Here is a 23,511-nt window from a genome sequence, read left to right as displayed (position 1 = left end):
GTTTCTATCCGGTTTCTGTTTTTTCATGTTCCTCATAGCCCATTGGGCTGCTCTGTATCAGCTTCAATAAGAAATTTCTGGGATAAGATTTTAAGCAGCTTCTTTTTGCTTTCTTATTTCAGGTGGTCGCCAGCGACACAAAAACATTAAATGTACGATTGCGAAAGAGTTTCTATAATGTGTTTCAGCAATGACCTTTGTCGTAGTCACTGTGGGCCAAGTTTAGGGTCCCTCCTGTAGAATTTAAATATCCAGTACAGTATTTGCCCTAACTCACCATTTTTCTGCGCGATCCATTTCAGGTTGGCAATTACTAGCCGAAAGAGTTATTTACAACAAGCCCGGTTAGGAGGACCCTTCTGGTGGTTTGACGTATTCCTGCTAACTGACTCTCGTTTTAATAAAGAGCCTTAATGCATACGATATACAAGAGCGATACAAAGTTCTTGTTAACAAATTTTGCGTCGTTCCTGGTAAGCAAGAGCGGCGCCGAGTCTGTAAAACCCGACATGAATATAGCTACTCCAGAGTCTACGTGTGGGATGCCGTAAAAATTCAACGCCACGGATAACCAGCGGAGCTGTCGAATAATTGTAACGTTGTAATAACAGCCACAATGCCTTTGCTGCCGCTGACATACACTGATCGGCATACTCGCAACTCATTCTTAGATACTGAGAAACCGATGCACGTACGCCGCAAACTGACGGTCGGTTGGGCCTGATCAGTGTGGAATCGCAAGCAAAAAGCCTCCAACCCAAAACGCGTAAACCACTATTTTTTGAGTCACGACACACCAACAGGGAAATCATCGGCTGGGATACCAGGCGTGGTGTCAGCGCAATGAACCCATGGCCCGAGGACAGTCCGAGGACAGACCGAGGAGTGTCCGACGACACCTAAGCACTTTTCTCAATTTAGGGTTGTGAATACGAAAGCGTTCTTATAAAATTTAACGCCGGAAATGCTTCCTTCCCGCCCGGCATTCTCGATGTGCTTCGTGCTCTTGCCGTATAACACGATTTGCTTCGTGATCCCCTTCCGCTCTGCACTTTCCAGTGGCTTCGATTTGTCTGCCAGGCGTCGCGCCGTTGCTAGCTGCGCCCCTTTCGCTACTGCCGAGTTAAAGCACGTGACGTAGAACGGCTCATGGCAGGGACCCCTTCGTGCCAAACAGACACCTGCAGAAGCAGATGGGAATTTAATGTGCGGAAAACGATAAGTGTATGGGAAGCGAACCTAATACAACACCGCTGTAATGAAGTATACAGTTCACTTTTAAGCGTAAAGTTTTGGCACTAACAACCGCGTAACCGCCGAGGGAAGCCCAGGTAGTTATTAGTTATTACGCGTTCAGAATTCTAATTGCCGGGATGTTCAACCATGTGAAGGTCGTAACCTTTGTTTTTTACCTATCAAGTTATGTCTCGGTTAGGCAACTGTCATTTTGTGTGTGTATAACAGGCAGCTACTTGAACACTGATCGTACACGATCACAGAAGAAAAAAAAACATGCTCAGGACACCATGGCAAATAGGAACATATTTTTATTGCTCGTGAATTCCCAGTCGTGGTTTCCGTCCGCAATGACGTCTCATCAGAATGGGTAGTGACTTGTTGAAAAATATGGCGCCGGTCTTTCCTACAAAGTACGCATTGCTTTGGATATATTATGACTTGCCAACGACCATGGTCACGGGTGTATGGTGCGAAATTTATGAAATGAATGAGAGGCTGCATTGGTGACCAGCACATAAACCTGAAAAGAAAGAAAACAGTCTTCAGACCAATGAATTTGAAAGCCATGGTTGTATGCAGTTTCCCTCAGCTATCATTCAAATATTTCGCACTATGGCTACGTGCGGTAATCTTCTAATAAAGAAAACGCATGATTTAGCTTTCTTCCTGTTCTCAAGTGGTAAAATAGGATGATTCCATGAATTTGTTTCAATTGTCGTTGTTTCACTTTGAGAAGTCCATCACCATGTTTGCAAGATAGTGTAAGGCAAGTGACCTCATTTAAAAACTGGCTAAAAATACGGAAATTCATTTTGCCCCGGTATACCGTAAGGGCTCTGGCAATCTTCATAGAATTTAGTGACTCTCCAGCTGTATTTTACCTTTGTAAAGACAGCTGACAACATCATCAGCCCTACACTTTTTGACTTACCGGCGTCCTATTTCATCAGAGGTAACCGTTCCGTAGACACAACAAATCATTGATTTGATTGTAGGGTTTAACGCGCCGACGCAACGCAGGCGATGAGGCGCGCCGTAGTGGAGGGCTCCGGATTAATTTGGACCACCTGGGGATCTTTAACGTGCGCCGAAATCTCGTACAACACAACAAATCAGTTGTAGATTTTTGCCTATATGCAATAAAAATTATGGTAATGCATTTACCAAGCCGCAGTCAAATTTTCTGCCTGTTCAGGAACTCCCCTCAACAGCTAAGCTACGCCTACTAAGAATAGTAGTAGTAGTAGAAGTAGTACAATTACTGCTACTACTAATACGACTAATAATACTGGTACTACCATTACTGCTAAATCCTCTACTACAACTAGCCGAGTTACTACCAACATACCAAAAATGTATTTGCTACACATGCTTTTTAGGGGTGCCAAGATTATTCAGATGCATTGTAGTTATTTTCTGTAAAATAACCAAAATGCTTTTATCTCTTAAAGGTGTACACCATTGATTCACCGAGGTCAAAATGCTCTCCATCTATTGGTAGCGAGTCAGCTTTTCGAACTTTGCACTCATTGCTATACAATGGCCTTGACGCACATCTGACAGCATTATCACTGCGTTCCGTCATTCGAAATAGATAAATTTCCACCGTACCCCCAACCACCATGTCATAGTGGCTTAGGAGTTCTGCTCTATTGCGTTGTGCGGCGGGTTTGGCTACCGGCCATGGGAGCTGCTTTTCGATGGGCGCTTTCTTTTTGAGATTTTTTCAGTGAGCGTTAAAGAACCTAAAGGCGCCCATATTTCCAGTACTGCTCTTGTGTCCCAGCCTCCGCTTTCGCACGGCAATTCATTAATCTTGGCCTTGAATTCCTACAGTAGTCCGTGATTTAAATGAGCACAAAACGCGATTCGTGTGTCATCTATCTGTACTTACAGCAGTCAGTGAGCTCCATCAACCGACAACGACCTCCTTTCCTGAGCTGTGGGTCTCGGCCCCAGATCCGGCGGCTTCCTTGTTGAAAGCGCTGCCATGGCTTCCCTGTCCTTGGGCGCGGTTGAATCCCTCGCTCTCACTCTGACCAAAGCTCTTGGAGTCTCCATACGATGAACTGTGACCGTACACCTTCTTGTCCGAGCCGCCCACGTTGTAGTCGAAGCTACCCTGGCCTCCTTGCTGTCCGGCAGCCTTGGTTGCGAAGCCACCGGCGCCTTCATAACCGGAGCTCGCAGCGACGCCACCGACTCCGTAGCCTCCACCGATTCCGGGCCCGGGTCCAACAATGGGTCCAACGCCACCGACTCCGACTCCAGGAACAACACCACCGACTCCCGGTCCTACTCCACCTACTCCCGGTCCAGCAGCAATGCCGGCTCCGACTGGTCCAACCGGTCCTCCAACAACGCCCTTGCCAAGAGTAGGGTCAACAACGCCTTTGCCGAGGGTTGGGTCAACAACGCCGCCGCCAACAGGACCCACGGGTCCGACGGGTCCTCCGACACCGCCGACACCGGGCCCGACCCCACCACCTCCAACACCTCCTGCGAAACCCGGGCCAACACCGCCTCCGTAGCCCGCGCCTCCAAGACCGATGCCAGGACGAACACCTCCACCGTATCCTCCTCCGTATCCTCCACCGTAGCCACCTCCGTAGCCACCTCCGTAGCCGCCGTATCCAGCGCCAGAGAAACCGCTACCGTAATTCCCGCGGAAGCCGGAGCCGTACCCTGCTCCTCCAAATCCTCTGCCGACTCCGGGGCCGTAGGCCGCGCACGGGCAGGGCGGGCAGCCGCCGAGGCCTCCGCCGAGCCCGCCGCCATTCAGGAAGAGTCCGCGACCCTCAATTTTCTCATCGCCTTCCTTCTTGTCCCCGGCATCGGCCGCAGGGGAGGCCACTGTCGTTGCGTCGCTTGCTTTGTCGTCAGCGGGCTTATCTTCAGCCAGCACTGCGAGGCACAGTGCTAGTAGGCCCGAGATAATGAGCTGCGATATGAAGGAGAAATAATTGCTTGAAGTAAGAACACACAGGGCAAAAGAATTTTCACACAAGACACACATACTTGAGGCCCCTTTTATTCCTCACTAATACGAACTTTTATTCCAGCGCCTAAAAGGGCTAATTACAAGTCCTGGTTTATTTATGTGAGGATAAATGCTTCGGTTTAATAATAGCGTTACGTTACAAACGTGTTAGCTATGTCGTTCCGGCAGGGAGAACTTGCCCAGGCATTACTGCACTAAATGAGAGCGACCCCACCGACGCATTTTTGGGTTCACAGAAACTGCATACTTTCCGCAACTTCGATTGACTGGGGAGGCGGTGTACGCCTACAGTGAAGAGCAAAAAAAGCCCACTCGTCCAGGGAGAGTGCACTTTTTTTTTCTCCAGCCCTGCGAAAATATTTAAGTGGTAGCACCAATAGTTTACAACCGGGACAGAAGTGACAGCTGCCAGTTACCACAATGGAAGAAAATTAAAGTGCACGCATATACCTATACAAAAACACTGTGAGTGCCATAGCGGAAATGAAACGTAAAAAGTGAGTGCGCACGTTAGTGAGAAGAACAAGGGCGTAGGAGATGAATAGGAGCGAGTAGCGGTCGAACTTACAATGGTCTTCATGGCGTCGGCGCTTTTGGTGGAGTGGTCAGTGGTTCTGGCGTGGCTCGCGCTGTTTTATATTCACGCCTCTCCTCTCGCCTCCCACGGACCCGTACCTATCGCACAGGTCGCATCGCTGCGCTTCCTTCTTCTTCTCGGAAGACATTTCTCCCGCTCAGAGTCTGTAGTTCCTCGTGCCTGACAATGATGCGGCGGAGGCGGCGGTGGCAACCGCCTTCGACGGCGCCTGTTTGCCCTCGCTGATCAGGAGTTTCCTCGCCACCTTTCACAATCCTCAGCTCCGCCAACACCTTTGGCACCTTCTTCTCAACGAACACGCAGGCACAAACACACAGCGGCTGTTGCGCAATCGAGCGTGTTGTAAGCGGGCCAGGAGCGGCCACGTCGGTGGTGGTTGTACTTGGCCGCAGGAGCAATTATGGTTGCGGATTGCGCGGCGCGTTTCGGCGTTAGTCTGTTGGGAGCCTCGTAACGCCTCATTTACCCTCGTACAAATGGGCGGCACGTTGACGCTGCCCACAGAAACGTCTCCTCCCGTTCCGTTATTAATGATGCCCCCAACGGTTTTTCCGGCATTTCGCTTTGGTTTCGGACTTGCGAGGACGGACTGGATACTATGCCAAGTTTTCGTCTTTTTCTAAATTTTTTTGTACGTTGCTTCAGCAATAATCAGGCTAGGGGGAAGAGAATGACGTGTAACTTGAAAGCTAAGGGAATTGGCAAGGTTGAAGAGTCGGGGACTAAGCACGGATTGAAGAATGAAAAACTCGCGTAACTGGCTGGAAAAAATGCTCCAAAAATAAGAAATGGTCTTTGGTGCAGCCCCAACTACTTATCTTTTACTTTCCTGAATTAGCAAGCGTAAGTTCTAAATAGCGTACTCTGTTACAATTGACACGGGGTTGCAGAATCGCGCCACACCTAAGACATGGTGGACGCGATCATTTTCAGTCTGAACACGAACTCATGGGTTGCATACCCTCCTTCGGCGTCCGAATTTTTGTCACCGGTTTAAAACAGTCGATTTTCTTAAAATCACAGTTCCTTGAAGATATTATTCAAGAAGTGTGCGTAGGTCTACAACCTTTATTGTAACATCAGCATAAACGAAGGGATACTTAAAGTTAAACACCCAACAAAAACTATTTGACTGTCAAAAACTATTTGCTTTACAACAGATGGTCATCAAAAACTACCTGTAAAAAACTACTTGCCTAGGTCATTCCTTACGCATGTCTTTAACGCTTTGCTTATTTTCCACACACACATTTTTTGGCTCGCGGATGAAGCAGAGGCCTTCAGGTGATTACTTGATCGACCGAAATTTTCGTAGATTAATTTGAAAATTTGCATTACGTGCCCTAAATTATTTAAACTATTGAAAATACTAGACTCGGAGCTTTAAGAAAAAACATAGATCGTTCTGAGGAAACATTGCCTTTTTATGTTGCGCCGACATATATTATCGGAGGGCCAGTGCAGTTCAATGCCCTTTTTGCGCCACCTTGAATAGCTCAATATAACTCATTGCTCACGTTGAGATTATTCAAGTCTGTGGGTAACGTAACGTCCAGGGGCAGGAGATGGTTTATGTTAGACGCTCCCATAATGTGCCTCTTTCGGTCAGTTGCCACACTATTGGAGAATAGTCTGGTTACCCGACGTGTTAAGGCGTCGTACAGTAAGAATCGCGATTGCTGGCATTTGTGATGTATGAAGTTTCGCGCACTAGTGGCATGGTATTTGTCATTACGTATGCCGCGCTGTGCATGCATACACGCCCACATAATACATACATACATACATACATACATACATACATACATACATACATACATACATACATACATACATACATACACACATACACACATACACACATACACACATACATACATACATACATACATACATACATACATACATACATACCATAGCTGATAAACAAGTATTAGAATTCGGTAAAGCTTATGAAATAAAAAAAATTCAATGCATCAATTGCAAACAATCAACAATAGCAATAAAAAAGTTAATCAAGCATTTCGATCTCTAATGGTATCAACTTAAAGAGAATTTCGCAGCTTCCCTGAGCGATTGCCCATCAATTCTATGCCTTTTTGTCCACACTTCTTGACGAGACGAATAGCGGTTATGCGCAATAACGCTTTAACGAACTTCGGCTCTTTAATTTTATCTGGAATTATGTATGTAGAGAGGGAGAATGCCGTCAATGCCAAAGGTGAAGCTAGCCGAGTTCCTGTTAGCCGTCTATCCTGCTACGCCTAATGAGAAGGAAGAAAAGACATATAAATATATATATGTACACACACACACACACACACATAAACATATATATATGTATATGTATATATATATATATATATATATATATATATATATATATATATATATATATATATATATATATATATATATATATATATATATATATATATATATATATATATATAGTCGTGAAGTGGAGTCCTTAGTTGCTGCAGGAATACGCACAAAGTAGAAGTACGCTCTTCGGATACTTTATTTCCAACGTTTCGACCTGAGACAGGTGGTCCAAACGGGGTTAGGGTTAGTAGAGACAGAGACAAACGAGCCTCTGTCTCTACTAACCTTATTTTTTTCGCGCTCTGTGTGAGTTTTTGTCTTTTCAGACTGTATATATATTAAAATATCAGTAAGCAGTGAATGAATGGTAGATCATGGGCACGAATTTTTGGTCACATACGCGAACCTGGCACTGGAGTTTGTCACAGCACTTGGTCTAAACCTGTGTTCCTGAAGAACACCAGAAAGCTTTTATACTACGTGCATCCTGGCATGGGCCTTATCAGCCTAAAGCTGGCTCTGCAGTTTAAGCAAAACAACGTGGCATTCTCCACACTCTTACGCCAAATGTTGCCTAGCCATTTAGTGGAGATAATGACGTTTCTGCGATATTAAAGCACTATTTTTTGCACTTTAGGTTGACAGTCCGAGCATACAGGAAGGAGCTCTTTCGTTAAATCACAAGCCAGGGATAAAGGCTTATGAAAGGGTCCCACAGGGATACTTTTACCACACAGATACCAAAGCAGCTTCCGAACACATTGGTTTGTTTTTTCTGTTGTTTCTCTACCCACATAACGTGATTGCTCGACGTCTGCTCGGGTAAAACCAAATTATAAAGTTTGCCCCTTCCCGCTCATCCTGCCTTTGAAGGAGCAATTTTGCGGACCTTAAGCACATCAAGGGCTTTTGTAACCGTTTCACTGTTCTTGGCCGCCTAATTTGTAGCAGTTCCAAGAATTGACCCCTAGTTATGTGCAGTGCACGAACAGCATGGTTTTTGTTACTGTAGTTCCAAGCGTAACTTCAGCAGATAAGCTGTTCATGTCATCAGCATGCGCCACGTCAAGCGTTCGAAATTGAAATTGCTTTTATCGCATCTTTTTTTTTAACTTTAATTCAATACAAGCATCGTTGTCTGGTTTCTTAGGCTATGGGTTTGTAATTGATCCAATAAACAAATATCACATAGGTAATGAGGATTAGGCTATGCACAATCAAACATTTGAAAGAAATGCAGTATGTACCTCGCCAACAGTAGTAAATACGCCTATAAGGACAAGAAATGGTGTATTCAGCGTCGATTACAGCGCAAAAAACGCTTATTTATAAGCAGACAAACAAACTAAGAACGAAAAGGATTTGTTTAGTTCATATCCCCAATGACGCAAACGAAGCATAATGGTCACCCGTACATGAGACATACATCGTCTATAAGACGGTGGCAGAAAAAGCTATAACTACACTCTTAATCTGGTTCCACGTAAGATCCACTTAGTAACTGGAACTTTTTTGCAAAAAAGTTCCAGTTATATAATCGGAACCGTGTTCCACATATCCTGAAAATTAAGTGGAACAGTGCACCACATATTTTTGCAGCTAAATTATGTGGATCGGTGTTCCAAATAAAAGTATGCGGATCACTGTTCCAAATAAAAGGGTAGTTTAAGTTACTGGAACATTGATCCATGTAAAATGATTATGGAATTTATCCGGTGCGCCGTTCCAGGTACCTTCAGACCAGCTGTTTATAAAAAACGGTGTTCCTATAGACAATGGGAAGCTGTCTATGGGACTCCACTTTTCCAATATTTCTGCTTTCCTGTCGGTATACACCGAGGTCATATGCCAGGCTGGCGGATGCATTGGTATCAGCAGGAAACCGCAAGCACCATTTTAACACAGCCTTGATATATGACCCACAGTGATACCAACAATTGGAAAGCAGAAACCACCGCAGCAGTGTGGTCCCTGACAGTTCCCAACAGTTGCCTATCGGAGCACAGTTCTATATAAAAGTTGGTCTGAGGCACCTAGAGCGGCACACAGTCTTTGGCTTCACCCGCAGAATCCTGTGCTGGGTTTTAGCTGCATGTAAAAGAAACAATATGCTTGCATTAAAATACACACGAAACAAACTATTATGACTCATACAGTGCTTTTCAACATACTATACAAATTTATTGGGTGTTAGTATTCATACATTTCAGATTTGAATAGCTGTCTATTTTAAATTGCACAGAAAATGACCAACGTACAAGGAATAAATACCATAACGATAACACTAGGCTCCAAGTGGCATTTTGACATATTCACTTTTACTCAAAAACATGGTTCATAAAGGCGGTATTAGGGTCAACTGCTTCACAAGTAAATAGACGTGTGCGTCTACCGCGGCACTGAGACAGACATTATACAACAGTGAGTATCAAATATGCTGTCTGATCAGATAAACAAAGGTAATTCAAAGGCGGAATTACTCATTGCGCTTGCCATACTACGTTTACGCATAACTGTTTGGGAAAATGCCGTTTGCTATTAAATTGTAGGGAAAGGCCTAAAAACAAGCCATACACGGTTGTATCATCACAAACCTACAACAGTGCAGTGCAAGAGTTTAGGTAAACAACGCTCGAGCCAAGATTAACGATAAAACATTTTGACACGAGAGGTCACATGCGGCAGTATGCCACAATTAAAACATGATTATTGAATATAGTAGTTTCCTGACAACAGACGTAAGTGTAACATTGTAGTCAAAATAGACTTTATGAGCGTCCTCAAAAGGCCTTGACTTAAGGCACGTTACTTGACCAAACAATATGTAGTTGTTTAAAATAATTCATCCCAGGAAATCTTACAAAAGCCAGCGTGAATCTTATATAATTTTGCAAACCAGGTAGCTGGAAGCATGTTACACATATCAAAATTTAACAAGCAGACTAATTATATATGTCATCAATTCAAGCGGGAACAAGTCAGACATCCTTAAGAAGGAAACAAGCCAGCGTTGAATAATACAGGGGACCAGTTTTACAAAGCAGACTTGAAAGCATTTTTTCCAGCCTCAACGTTTTACCTTAGGTAAAATTCACAGTTGCGTGCTATAAAAACCCTCCCGTCTTGCTGTCAGTGTAATTGTGACCAAAGCCCTGCTTCTGCCAAGCAAGAAATGCAACTTTGTTCAAAGGAGAAGACTTGTTCAAGCCAAATACGCACATTTCAAATTCTTCTACGGCATGGGTGTCAGCTCACATACACTACTAAAATTTATAAATGAAGGCGGAAGCCATCTGCGTAAATAAGCACTGTCACTTCTGCATCAGCAGCAGCACTGCCACGAAAAAAAATCTCATGAGCTACACTTGAATAATAGGACGTTACAATGCGGTGCCATGAACTACATTAACACCCACTATAGATTCAAAGACAGCCTGCGCATTGTGCCAATGATGAAAAATAAGGCACGACTTCAATGTTCAGTTGACATGAAACTTGCATGTGCCAGTAACTTAAACCTCTTCATCTCATTTCACCCCCTTCATGCCTTTCATTTGACCTCCTTCATGCCTTTCAAGAGATACTTTAACCTCTACCAATAATTTAAAATCCCAAGCAGAGCTGAACACTTGAAGTATTTCAACAGAGACTCCAACTTAAATGACACCAGGCCACTGGCAAATTTCTCATGCTTTCCAAGAACTCCCTGCAAACGTCCCAAGAACTCTTCAAAGGCACACAACCATAAGAACATGATGACACGATGAAAAAGATGACATATGCGGCGAAGAGGATGACCACATCCTGAAGTGACTATGCAGGCGGCGAATCCGTGATGCGTTTCAAGCGGGCAATATTGATGGCGCCAGTCCCTTCTCTCAGAATAGCCGGGCCTCGAGAAGACTTACTGCTCACCTCATGTACCTTCGAGGAAACAAGAATATTTTGTTACATGGTTGCTTTAAATGAGTGAGTTGCTTAGGCCCTTTCATAACACAGTAATTGATTTAAAATCAGTGATTTCTTGGGCTTTTTCTGGGAGTGCTGCTAAAGGTGAAAGTGCGCTAAACAATATCACCACAGACAATCAATGAAATTTCCCTGATTCTGGAAAGTATCCCACCTTGCTGCCTCGGTATCCTGAATATAAGGTTTTTTATTCTTGAGAGGTTTCGTTTATTAATCAAATAATCATTACTATAATCACCTTTCGGCATTATATTTTACACACCTTCTCTCTGCAAAAAATGTTCTCTATACTGTATAATGTGCTCCCTAGAATGCTGTAGTGAGGCTGGCTTAATATAACTTGCAGCTAAACCATGTTTCTACCGCAAAGAAATAAATGGCCAGTCATAGGAAATCATAAATATCGCACTGTGGCAGAAAATTTTTGAGGAATTCGTTCCACCTAAAATATTTCCCTCTCGATATGTATTACCTCCATGGTTCGTAGTGGTATAAGGCAGAAGTTGAGCTGACTAATGCTGAACTAGGCTGTTGCACCATTTTCTTATAAATCACAACTACAGCACATTTTCTTGCAGACGACACTTTCTGTGCTCTAAACAATTCCCTTAAAAAAATTACCCCTTATTTAACCACCTGTCAAAATCCAATGCAAGCATTACTCATGCTACGGCTGTATTTGGGAGTATTATTGGTGCTACGGGCGTATTAAAAGCGGGAAATTTAAATCGTCAGTTGCCACCGTATTGTTGTAGCAGCAACCACGTTGGGCGTGTCCGTGGTGCTGGCAAATCACAGCAACAACTCTCAAGGTGTAAAAGCTAAATATTTACAAAACTTAAATACAAAATATTGCTTTTTTTGGCCACTGTTGGATCATCCGTAATAGGTGTAATGTGAACACAATGGCCAATATTGGCGTTCACGATAACTTCTTAACAGTGAGTTCTATTAGGATGAACAGCCCCAGAAATTGAGTCCCGCAAAAACAAAATGCCAGCTTACCAGGGACGTCTCAAAGTGCACTTTCGCTAACGTGTTCCGAAAAGCTCCTACTGTCACCTTGAGCCACAGGCCAAGCTGTCACTGAAAAGAAGTAACAAGTTTGAAACCATTACTTACGAAGAAACTACCTAAAAACGCGCCATGAAAGACCGAAAAAAGGCAGTGCGTACTTACTTGTAGAATGCAATGATTTCATCCCGTGCAAGAGCTTTAATGTGTTGCTTTCTGATGATACACTTCCAAGAAGGGGTCCAAATACAATTAAAATGGCCATATGCATTCCTTGTACAGCTGTTTTAGGTCTATCTTCGCCTTATTGCCTAGAAAATAAACAGTACAAAAATATCAGAGAATAAATTTATGCTTTGCTTTACCCAGGGAGCACGAGAAAATATTGAACAATGTCTGATTCATTCTACGAAAGTCGAATGTCTTTTTTACAGCGGAAGTCCTGGTAATCTTTCCTTGCTAAACAATTTGAGATATAAAAATATTTGAACATACTTTAAGCTCACCTGTCCTTGGTCTATGCGAACTGGTGAATATCTGCACAATATGCACGACTCAAAAGGTACTCTTTTGTGGCTTATGAGCTCCACAGGGCATTCATAATCCTCCACACTCTCCCCGACGACCCTTCAGCATGCCGAAGATGTCTTCAGCCAGTAAGTGCCACAGCCATGACTTCGCAGGAGCATGTAAAGAATGGAAATAATTTGTTTTCATTTTTTTTTTGCAGAGGAACAAAAACATTTGTCACAACCTATCAATGGAGGGTCAAATGTCTCTACAGTCAGCCACAGTCTCTTTTTGAACAGGTCATAGAGTATGAATACAGAATGTAGCAATTTGCTTTTGCAGTATAATTTCTGCGTTCAAAGGAGAACATAAATGGATTAATGTTTGGTGCACATCATGATGCAACAACTTTGCACATGAGCGTTTCGAAAATTATTCCAACTCTCTAGCTGCCACTGACATTGATAGCACAAAATGGCAGGAATGAATTTTTTTTAAACTTATTTTGTGACGTTAAAACTTCTAATAGTCCACACGTGAGCTTTATGGGTAATTATTCTGAGGTCTCAGGTTACCACTGACATTGACAGCATAGAAACGGCTCCACACTTTCTGCATGTTTCCACCTCACAAAAGGAACGTTTTGTTACTACGCTGCTGCTCAGACAACCACTTTCCCTTGCATTTCACTACATGTCAGGGAGCCAACTAAAGTTGACTAGTGTAAATAGACCATCTGAATTCATCGAAGGCATTCGAAGAAACAGGGAACAACTACACACACAGCACAGATAAAAGTAAGCAGTGCTGCCGCCAACGCACATCAACATTAGGCGGAATAGCATGATTAGCACAGTAAATTTATGGCTCTCAGAAGACCAACACAACGCAATTAACACGGAAGTTTGAAAATACCGATATGTCTAAAGACAGACGCTCCGACAAACAAGCCGTGCAGTGTGTGCGCGCGAGACATTAGCGTGCGACTAACCCGAGAAGATTCAGTACCGCTGACAGGTACAGCAACCGTCAATATACAACTAAGCAACACCACACCATAAGGGGACATGCAGACTCGAGAAATGCGCGCACCAGCCACTTTCTAAATAGCACTAGATAACGTACGCAGTCAGAACTGTCAAGCCGACTCCGACCCAGAAACACACAAGCTTAAGTGAATAACGGCCGCAAACGTTTCTCGCATCGAACAGGCAGCAGAGCGGCACGTTTATCGGACGCAGTGATGAACAAGTCAAAGATCAACAACCGTTACCAGAACATAAATAAGCAGCACTGACCTTTTTTGCGCCTCCCGGCAAAACTTCACTTCGTCGAACAGTAAATACAGCCCGAGGACATGAAGAAATCCGCAGTTTCACGCCACAACCAAACTGGTAACCGTTCCCGCCAGTCTGACCGACAGTTCATTTAGTACATCAGGCGCATAACGCGAGCAATCAAGAAAACCGCTATAGAAGGCCACTGGTGGCGCTGCATGCGGACGAACAAAAACTAGCTTGCGTTAACGTTGAGACGTAGGGGCGCTGCTGTCGTTAAAATTGTTCACGCAGTCCCGTTTTTCCCTCATCGTCGTTGTACCCGTTGCCGTCCCACTATACCACGCATCAACGCAAGCGGCGCAGCCTTGCGGCTGTCAACGCATGCGCACGGCATGCCGCACTGAAGTGGCGGTCGTTTCGTAACGGTTTCGGCCAACTTTTTCTTCCTCTGTGCCTTGGGCGATGCACGCCGTGGCCAGTGACCTGTCCGCGGAAGAGATCACAAGCTCGGCACCCTTGATCGCTTATATTTGCTTCGGAAAATGGGAGTAGGCCTCTAAGCGGACGTCTACGCGGCTCTGAGGCTGGAACAAAGAGCTCAGATATTAGCCAATTTAACACGTTAGTTGGGCTAAAGTTGTTTCTCTCCGCGGGCCGTGAGCGCGTGCGGTATGTGTGCGTAAACTTTGATGACAGCTTTATTTCGTTCTTTGCAGTGAAGACAAAACGACGCTTCTTTATTGACTGCGTTCTCTTGACAACAAGCCTTTCCAATACCAATAATATATACTGCGACCCTTTTTGATGACCACGTTATAGAAAACTACTTCCGTATAGTGAATCCAGTGTATACTCGCCAATTAGCGAGTAATAATACATCTGCCCGTTTTCCAGCAGTTTTTCTTCATGAACACCAATAGTGCACGAAAAGAGCAACGGGGGGACCAGGAGGAGAAGGCAGGTCATTCGGTGAACTTGAATTACTATGGCAAGTAACAGCATTATGGTAACACTGCGAATTTTCGCGATATTGCAATGCATAATTTGAAATAAGAATTACATTTCAGTACAAATATATAGAATGTAAGGCAGATGCCGCGGGTATATTTAGTTCTCCGGGTTCTGTGTCGTTCTCCTCCTGCAAAGAGGCTTTCGTTTTTGCTTGTGAAAATTAATAGCCGGGACGAGACAAAATACAAAAACGAACTTCTTAGCATATAACTGCATGCGTAGCATGATGTGTGCAGTGTAAAATGTGACGCAGTCGGTTACCATTATGTATGTACCCCATCACAACATAAGTAACGTGGACTAAGTACCATTGAGCGCGTACTACACCACAGCGAGATGATGACTGAGTGTTGAGCAAAAGCTGCCGTTTCTGCGAAACTTTGTAAACCAAATACATAAAATGTAATGGCCTCAACAAGTATTTCGTAATGAAGATGTTCACAAAAGCACCACGAATTCTTCAGCGCTATAGCAGCTATGGCTTTGCCCGAACGGCAGACGGGGAAAGGGAAGACGTTTAGTCCTTCTCAAATTGACGTCACTGGCGATTTTGTACTTGACGCCTCAAATTAGAAAAATACGATGTTCACGAAAGCGGTCTGGGTGCCGCAGAACACATGGAAATGGGTTCCTGCAATTTCTTCTTTTGCCTGAGATATCCTCCTCTCGACATTTTTAATGCTTTGTACGGCGTTGACAAAAAAGTGGGATTTCGTTTTCTGTCAAAGGACATCACTAAAACTACAGTTTAGCCGTATTATGAAAGTTAACTGCTGCAAGGCAGTTTCATATATGTCGGCGAAGTTCATTAGATTTTATGTGCGGTGTGCGCGTGTATATTAGACGCGCACGTGCATCTTGGGTCAAGAAGCACCTAATATATATGCGGTTCATTGTTCCAGTTGATGCATGAAAAAGTGCATACTTCACTGCCATGCACGAGTTATGTGGAACAAGACACGAGCAAAAAATATACAAGCGCAGTCTCCCCAACCGTTTACTGGGACATAAGTGGAACAGTAACCGGAACCGCCGACATCGCATGACCCCATTTCTTTGGTTCCAGATAAAAACCACGAACATAAAGAAAACAAGCTGACGGTTCCAGATAAGATCCACCTATATGCTTCGTTCCAGTTATTCTTTCGTTCGGATCCACATAAAATATATGGATCACCCTTTTTAACTGGAACTTATATGGAACCAGATTAAGAGTGTATGCTTGGTGTTGCCATGAGAGCAGCGATGGAAATAATGTACAGAGAATTGCAAGGCGGTCATATTTTTTTACTTTATTTTCTGTTTCTTTATCCATATGTAGAAAACTATTTGATGCAAAATAAATAAAAAATCTTTCTAAGCATGGCCTACTTTTGTCCGCCTTAAAACTGATGGGTGAAGATCATTCGAAATTTTTACTCCAACGCACTTGATACGGCATTGGCCCTATGCGTTACGGGAGAGAGGAATAAAAAACTTGCCCCCGAAGATGGAGCGGCTACTTGTACCGTTGTTTAGAAGATTGTTTTGGAGGAAAAGGAATTTGTCACGAATTACTTTATACACTCGTAGAGAAATATGATAGTCTGGTAGTGTAAGAAGAAGCATTGTTGCGGAATCGCAAAATAGAGTCAGAGAGGGTGCACGAGGGGAATTATAGATTATTATTCTCAAGGATCTTTTGGGGGGCATATTATGAGCTGGACGAATGTGTGATAGCTAAATTCCCAACACTCGATACAATACGTTAATTGGGACTGGAAAAGCGAGAAGTATAGGGTGCGTAAGATATTACTTCGAAAATGTTGTCGGGCTCTTGGCCTTTCGGTTTTGGTGGGCCCTTTTGAATTGTTCGGAACTGGCCCTGCTTTTTGTTCTTCGATTGTACTTTTCTTACACCATGGTGATTTGAGGAGTGCAATAGTGGGAATTGCTACCAAATTGACGGGCGGCATTGACGAGGCATATTTAGAGCAAAGTTGTAATAAACGCCTGGGGTCTGATTGAGCCCTTTTCTACTGATGTACTCACGTATTTGAATGTGTAAGTTGCCAACCAGCTCCTTCGACCGCGGCAGCTGCAGACACGGGAAAAACAACTTTGAGCTGTTAGTTTTGTCATCTTTGTCCTTGAGTCATCGCTTAACGTCTCAGCCGCCAACGCCGAAGACACCTTCACAACCCATTGCACGTTAAGCGGCATGCAAGGCGAAAGAAACTCATGCGTCAAAGTGCGCCGGATAGGCCCCCGACACCGAGTGCAGTGACGGGATAGACGCGCCAGACAGCCCGCTCACCTTGGTATGCGACGGATTGTTTCGGACAAGGCTTTCCCACAGGGAAGACGTCGTTCGCTAAGCTTGACATGAAATCGGGTTGGTTTAGGCGCACACAAGTCGCTTTCGTAAGTAACGCAAAAGGTTTCTTCCCGTATTAAAGCGGGGCTAATTGGGCGGAGCGGCAGACAAATCAGCTGGTAGAAACGAGGTTATGTAGCAGGACACTTTTCGTAGTGATGCGTAACAAGTGGCTCTAAAGAGCCGGTAGCACAAGTTTAAATTTTTTTGGATGGTCTGGTTCTTATTCCGGCACACCCGTTAACATCAAAGCTCGATGAGGAACAACAGGTAGTGCTGCTTTTCCTTAAACTATAGGAAAGCCGTTTTGAGCACACAGCGTCTAGCTAATAGTTGGCGCAGCAATGCTTGTTCTAGAATTACCGTCACGTAACTACTTGAACACTTTACAGCATATGTTTTGCAGGCGTTTCTAAGAAAAAAATTTGCTCGGAGGCTAAATGTCTAGCCAGGTTCAAAAACCAAATGACAAGAAATAACAGTATATGTCATTTAACTCAAGAGTTACGCCAAAGTAACATTTCTAGCTGTGCCGCTGTTGTGGTTGTCGTGTTGTGGTATTGTCGTGTTGTGGTATTGTCGTGTAAAACAGGCTACTCGTCAACAAGTTCTACCAAAGCCTACCTATACTTACGTTTTAGAGTCTGAATGCCATAATTGTGGCCCCTAAAGTATTGTGGCGCTATCCAGGGCTCTCGTGACTCCACGAAGAGTACAAAGAAAAAGTGCTGCGCGGGCAAAGCTGAGATGGAGGACTGCCAGGTTAATGACACGTATAATTCACCTGTTGCAAGATGGAAGGGCCCACATACCTGCTCCCTTTCCTATAATGTTGCAACTGTCAGCATGCAGAGACGACTAGGAAAAGTAACAAGGAAAATCTTAGCAAAATCTTCCTTATTTTAAGCGGTGTGGTTGTAACGCACATTTTCTATTCATTTGTTTCGAGAAGGGCGTGCAGTTTTCTTTCCAATCATTGCGGGCCAACTTTCTGTTTGATGGGCTGGCGTTGTATTATGGTGGAATTAAGCAGTAATTTTACATCGTATAACCGTAAAAGAGAGCTGACGCTACATCCATCAGTGCTGTTGGAAAGCATGCCGAAGATATGCGCGAATGACGTTAGCTTCTCTTTTAGGCTTCGGGTGTGCGGCGTCCATGCCAGATGGCGGTCGAAGGTAACACCCAAAAACCTGTGATGGGTGACATACGGTATCGGTACGCCTGCGGCCGTTAACTGGTAGTTTGAGACGTCCCGCTTTGTAAAGGCCATGGCGGCGCACTTGGCAGGTGATATCGCAAGGCCGCGTGTCGCGAGAAGTTTTCAATCGAGCTTACTGCCCGCTGAAGTCTCTATTGGAGCACACGCCTGTTGCGGCCCGAGCACCAGATACACATATCATCAGCGTACATGGAGATTGAGTTTCTTCGGAGCACTGAACTGGACAGAGTTCTGTGATTGAAAATTTTGGGCGCATCAAATGACATCTTTTCATTTTGACATTTTTTTTCTCTTTTTTTTCGTTTTCTTTTTCTTCTCTCATCTAGCGTAGCAATCCAGCCCGACGGCTCGGCTAACATCGCTGGTCTTCATTAAAGTTATGCTCTCTCTCTCATTTTACATACCGCAAGAGAGACAGCAACCTGTCATAAACAAAGACCGTTTCGAATAGATAATTTTTTTCCGAGCATGGCCTCTCGTCCCCCTTAATTCAGGCCAATTAGACAACTGTGGGCAGTTTTAACGACCCAATAAAAGAAGAATTTTTCTGCTATACCTGGAGATTAACTTGACGACTTAGAGAGCTTTTCTAGGAATCACATTATCTTGATAAACCCTAAAATAATAAGCAATAGAACTATGGCTTTTGCCATACCCCATAATTGGCCATCTACGGTATGGAACATTGCAAATTGGGGCATGTAGAACCGGTATGACTTACCCTGAATTAGAATACAAAGGCACATGCGGTGCTAACGTGTTCGGAAACGTGGGAAAAGTGTGCCCGGCAGCTTCTCTATACTAACGCGTAGTTACTTTTTTTTCGAAGAAGTAGCTACTTTTCTCATCGTTTGCGACGTCCTGCCTTATGACATAAAACATTAAAGGAAGAAAAATTACACCGATCCTCTCACAGGCTTCGAAGCTATTTGAACAGTGAGTACCACAGGTAATCGATGCTCATTTTAAACTCAGTCAATTTGCCAATTTGTATGAATCGATGAGTAATCAATAAGTTTTTCAACGTTGCCTAAAGGATGCCTCCCTTCGTTGCCGTTCTGTTTGCGCGTTATTGCCTTATTTCAACTCTCTGCCGAGCTCCGACGCCTCATGGCCGTATGGCCGAATGCTGAGTCTGTCCTACTCCAGTGTGCTTTCTTGTCTCGGCTGAGGGGAGGATACCGCATTACTGTTACATTGGAAAATGAATTTCAAGTATCTCCTCGAATGGCGCCTTCAGTCATTCGGTAACCATTGCCTTGTTGTTATAAGGGATATTTTATTTTCTATTTACTTCAGCGCAAGAAGATTAAGCGGGCATTTTCGGCTGAAAAAGGGCGGTTTCACGGTAAATTGTATACACATCTACTGTAGTTACTCCTGCGCATCTAAACAGAAACTCTGTAATGCTTTCACTACATTTCACTACAAGTCGCGTACGCGGCAGAAAATGTTGGTCGTATTCATCATTTGAGGTAAGTCGATCTTAATTCTTCGTGCTGGGGCAAAGAAAAATGTCCCGCAGGAAATCCCGATATTTTTTAACATCGCCACGGGCCGGCTGCATACGAATATTAAAAAATATACATCTTCCCGCTTGAGACTACTTAGGAGCTCGGTATCCGTCGAATAGAGCAATAATTGCTATTATTTTGTAATTAATTTCTTTCGCTCAGAATGTAACTGTTGGGAGCTGCGCTGTACCACAACGAGGTATTTCGGAGCAATCAAAAACAGCCCCCCTTTATCCTTACGGTTATGTAGCGTTCGAAACCACTCCAACACGTGGTGACATCAGAATCAGTGTTACGCAAAACTGCTTTTTGGAATAGCATGTGTTGCTCTACCAGAAGCTTCGTGAATATAAGCCCTCTAATTTTGATTCCAAGCTCCTAAATTTTGTGCCTTAATTGGACCACTACAAACTGTCATGTTTAAAATACATTTCTGAAGTAATGGCGCTTAGGCCGCTCTGTGATATGAGGCGCCCAGTTCGGCGGTGGTTGTTACAGGAATCTTACTTCAGCAATTACCTCTTTCAGCCCTCCATCTTCTTCTTGTAGTTGTTGGAATAATTCATTATGACGTCAGTATTGTTATAAACACGCAGGCGAAAATCTTCAGTACAGGCTTCGTTGACAATGAACTAAATGTTACCGAAACGAAACACCTTGTACCTAATGTTGTACTGCCGAATAGTTTCGTGCTTTGATTCTAGGTATCGTCCTCAAATGTGTGTCGTAGGCTAATGAATGAGTATTTAACTGCCGTCTTTTTTGTTCAGCGAAACTGGTGTACCCGCTTCACTTGAAAAAGAACGACCATTATACAGGTACAGTTTATTGTAACATGTCGCTTTTTATTCATGCAAGGAAATGCATTCTTTTGCACAAAAAGCATTCATTTGAAAGAACTAGGCTAGGCTTGACTGTTAAGGACACTCCATCTTTTATCCTGTATAGGCTATTGATGTCTTCAAGCCGTTGTTGTTTTGCAGTTCAGCAACCATCTGAGTGTTGAGGGGAGGCCTGCGAAAGTGAACAAACATTTGGGTGAGTGCGTTACATGACCTGTGCAATGTGAAGAGCTTTCAGATTGAAGGAAAGTAAGACAGAAAACCATGTGCGAAAGAAACAAGTGGACAATACTAAATTCTAAGACCTTTTTGAAATCCTGCAATAAAAGGGTATTATTAACTAATGGCGGCAATACATTTCTTTAAGCTGGTATAACCTTAAATGACGCCTTTTTACAAGAAAATGAAACTTTTCACCTAACTACTCAGTAAAAATTTAGCCTTTTGCATGTATTCCTAGCCTATGTATTTGGACTCATCCAGCCATGAGAATTCTTGGAAACACAATACGGCTTGTGCTTGGAATACACGGTCCACATGAATCTGCGAATGTCGGCGAATCCTAAAAGACGGCTTTTTGTATACATACTCTACGTACTAGTATTTTTTAAAAAGGACGGACAATGAGACCACCAGATGCATATTTGCCACTATGCTAACAATATGCGTGTACTGATTCACCCGGCTCGCCACACTCGTAACTGCTAGTTACAAATGTGAGCAGTCGTGGTTGATAAGGAGCAACTGAAACGCATCGGGGAACACTTACATGGAATCACAGGGGCAGTCATGGAAATCGTACGAAGACCTTAGCCAGAGACGACCTTGCTGCCAGAGCTCGAACTCTGGGCGCCGGATCCCCCAGCGGCCTTGTTGTACGAGCTACCCTGGCTTCCTTGGCCAGTGGCGCGGTTGAAACCCTCGCTCGAGCTCTGCCCGAAGTTCTTGGAATCGCCGTAAGAAGAGCTGTGGCCGTACTTGTTGCTGTCCGAGCCTCCTACGTTGTAGCCGAAGCTTCCCTGCCCGGCCTTGTTGGCTCCCGACTGAGTGTTGAATCCGGAGCCCTGCTTGTGGCCACTGAAGCCCGATGCCGATCCGTAGCCGCCGCCAAGGCCGACACCGCCAAGGCCTGCGCCGCCAAGGCCGGCACCGCCAAGGCCTGCACCACCAAGGCCATGTCCAGCTCCAACGAGGCCGGGAGTGCCGAGACCAGCTCCGCCGACAAGTGCCGGGTTGGCGAGGGCGCCGCCGGCTCCAAGACCCACTCCTCCAGCACCAAGACCAGCACCGCCGACGCCAGAGCCGTAGCCGGAGCCCGAGCTGTAGCCACCGCTGGTGTAGCTGCCGCCGGCGCCGCCGAGCCCGGTGCCTAGGCCAGCTCCACCAACACCCAGGCCGACTCCGCCGGCGCAGGGGCAGGGTGGGCAGCCGCCCACTCCGCCTCCGAGGAGGGCGCCTCGGGCCTCGACCTTCTCCTTCTTGCCCGCAGAGGCGAAGGCGCAAAGCGCCAGCAGGGCAACAGCGCACTGCGCAGCGCAACAGGAAACCTTCGACTCGATACCCCGTTTTTGGATAATGTGCGTTAGCATGATGAAAACTGCCCGGTGGCAAAACGACACCTCTTCGGATGATTCAGGAAGGCGGCAACGACCTTTTCAGATAAATACCTTAGTAGACTAACGGCCGAGACATTGTCGCCCGCTTTCGACAGAACCTTATCATTCCTGCTCAGAAGGAATATGAACCCCGAAATTGCGACACGGTTGTTAGTGAAAATAGCAGTCGAGGGTGGTGCAGGGGTAGTTAGGACTAACGCTAGGAATTGCATTTCTTCATACAAATTTCGCAACTGAACGGGTCTGGAAATAAAAAAAAGCGGACGTGTTCTGAATAAAACGCTATCGAGATTTTTAATTAAACCGTTACAGCATAGACATTTATGCCTCAACTTCAGGGTCTTTCCTTAAATGCAAGGGGAAAAAACAGCCTCGAAAAAGCTGCAACTCAGAACAGCTTAATTGCTGCCCGTCTTGTTTTGTGTAAGTTTAAACAACTTCCCCAATCTTAAATGCGATCATCTTCTAATATTACAGAATTTCACCTTCTTCACTGCTTCACACTTACATAAAAATAATTATCGCATTTAGAAATATTCGTGCAAGGTGGCAAACAACGGCTGCCTCAGTGAGTATCTATGAGCTGCTTAACCAAAAAACAAAAACATCACATTTACACCATACCTGGCTTCTACCAAGGTGGATAGAAACCAAGTTTGGTGAAAGTTGACTGGCCGAAAGGTTGTCATCAGCCCCCCAGAGCAACGGCCTACTTTAAGCCGTCACCCATAAGGACGCAACACTCCAATACACTCAAAATGGTAAACCGTTCGCCCAAGACGAACAGTTCGCCCAAGACGGACACCTCGAACACTTACCAGAGGGTTCATGGTGGGGACTGTGGCGGTCTTGGAAGACTGGTGGCTGGAACCACCACTGGGGCCGATTTTATACGCACGCGCCAGTCCTGCCATCTATTGCGCCAGAAGGCGTGACGGCGAGAGTTAGACAGGCACGTTCCCTTCTTCATCCTACAGAAATTAATTTTTTCTTCATTCATTTTACCGTGGCCGT

General features: G+C 44.6%; 1 protein-coding gene and 1 long non-coding RNA gene across 2 annotated transcripts; both read right to left on the bottom strand.

Moving 5' to 3' along the window:
- Positions 1-1,529: 1,529 nt before the first annotated feature.
- Positions 1,530-23,473, bottom strand: LOC144145833 (uncharacterized). Its single transcript, XM_077677645.1, has 5 exons — positions 23,316-23,473; positions 21,692-22,407; positions 4,809-4,869; positions 3,134-4,180; positions 1,530-1,759 (listed from the first exon to the last, which is right to left on the bottom strand). The coding sequence occupies exons 1-4, from the start codon at positions 23,409-23,411 to the stop codon at positions 3,152-3,154; spliced, it is 1,902 nt and encodes a 633-aa protein (XP_077533771.1). The 5' UTR covers positions 23,412-23,473; the 3' UTR covers positions 1,530-1,759; positions 3,134-3,151.
- Positions 10,920-12,820, bottom strand: LOC144179032 (uncharacterized). Its single transcript, XR_013324128.1, has 4 exons — positions 12,653-12,820; positions 12,312-12,457; positions 12,138-12,218; positions 10,920-11,087 (listed from the first exon to the last, which is right to left on the bottom strand). It is a non-coding gene; the product is annotated as an uncharacterized LOC144179032 (long non-coding RNA).
- Positions 23,474-23,511: the final 38 nt, after the last annotated feature.

Source organism: Haemaphysalis longicornis, unplaced genomic scaffold (genome assembly GCF_048455015.1).
Source record: "Haemaphysalis longicornis isolate Haplotype H1 unplaced genomic scaffold, Haemaphysalis longicornis Haplotype H1 scaffold_1, whole genome shotgun sequence".
In the NCBI taxonomy this organism is placed as follows: Eukaryota; Metazoa; Arthropoda; class Arachnida; order Ixodida; family Ixodidae; genus Haemaphysalis; species Haemaphysalis longicornis.
This window is presented reverse-complemented; position numbering and strand designations above follow the sequence as displayed.

What these genes read in the sequence shown, in the direction of transcription:
- LOC144145833 (XM_077677645.1), bottom strand. Translation starts at nt 23,411, where the DNA reads ATGGCAGGACTGGCGCGTGCGTATAAAATCGGCCCCAGTGGTGGTTCC. An exon ending in TCCCCACCATGAACCCTCTG is followed by an intron (nt 22,408 to 23,315) that starts GTAAGTGTTCGA and finishes TGCGCTGCGCAG; the next exon opens with TGCGCTGTTGCCCTGCTGGC. An exon ending in CCGACGCCATGAAGACCATT is followed by an intron (nt 4,181 to 4,808) that starts GTAAGTTCGACC and finishes TTCATATCGCAG; the next exon opens with CTCATTATCTCGGGCCTACT.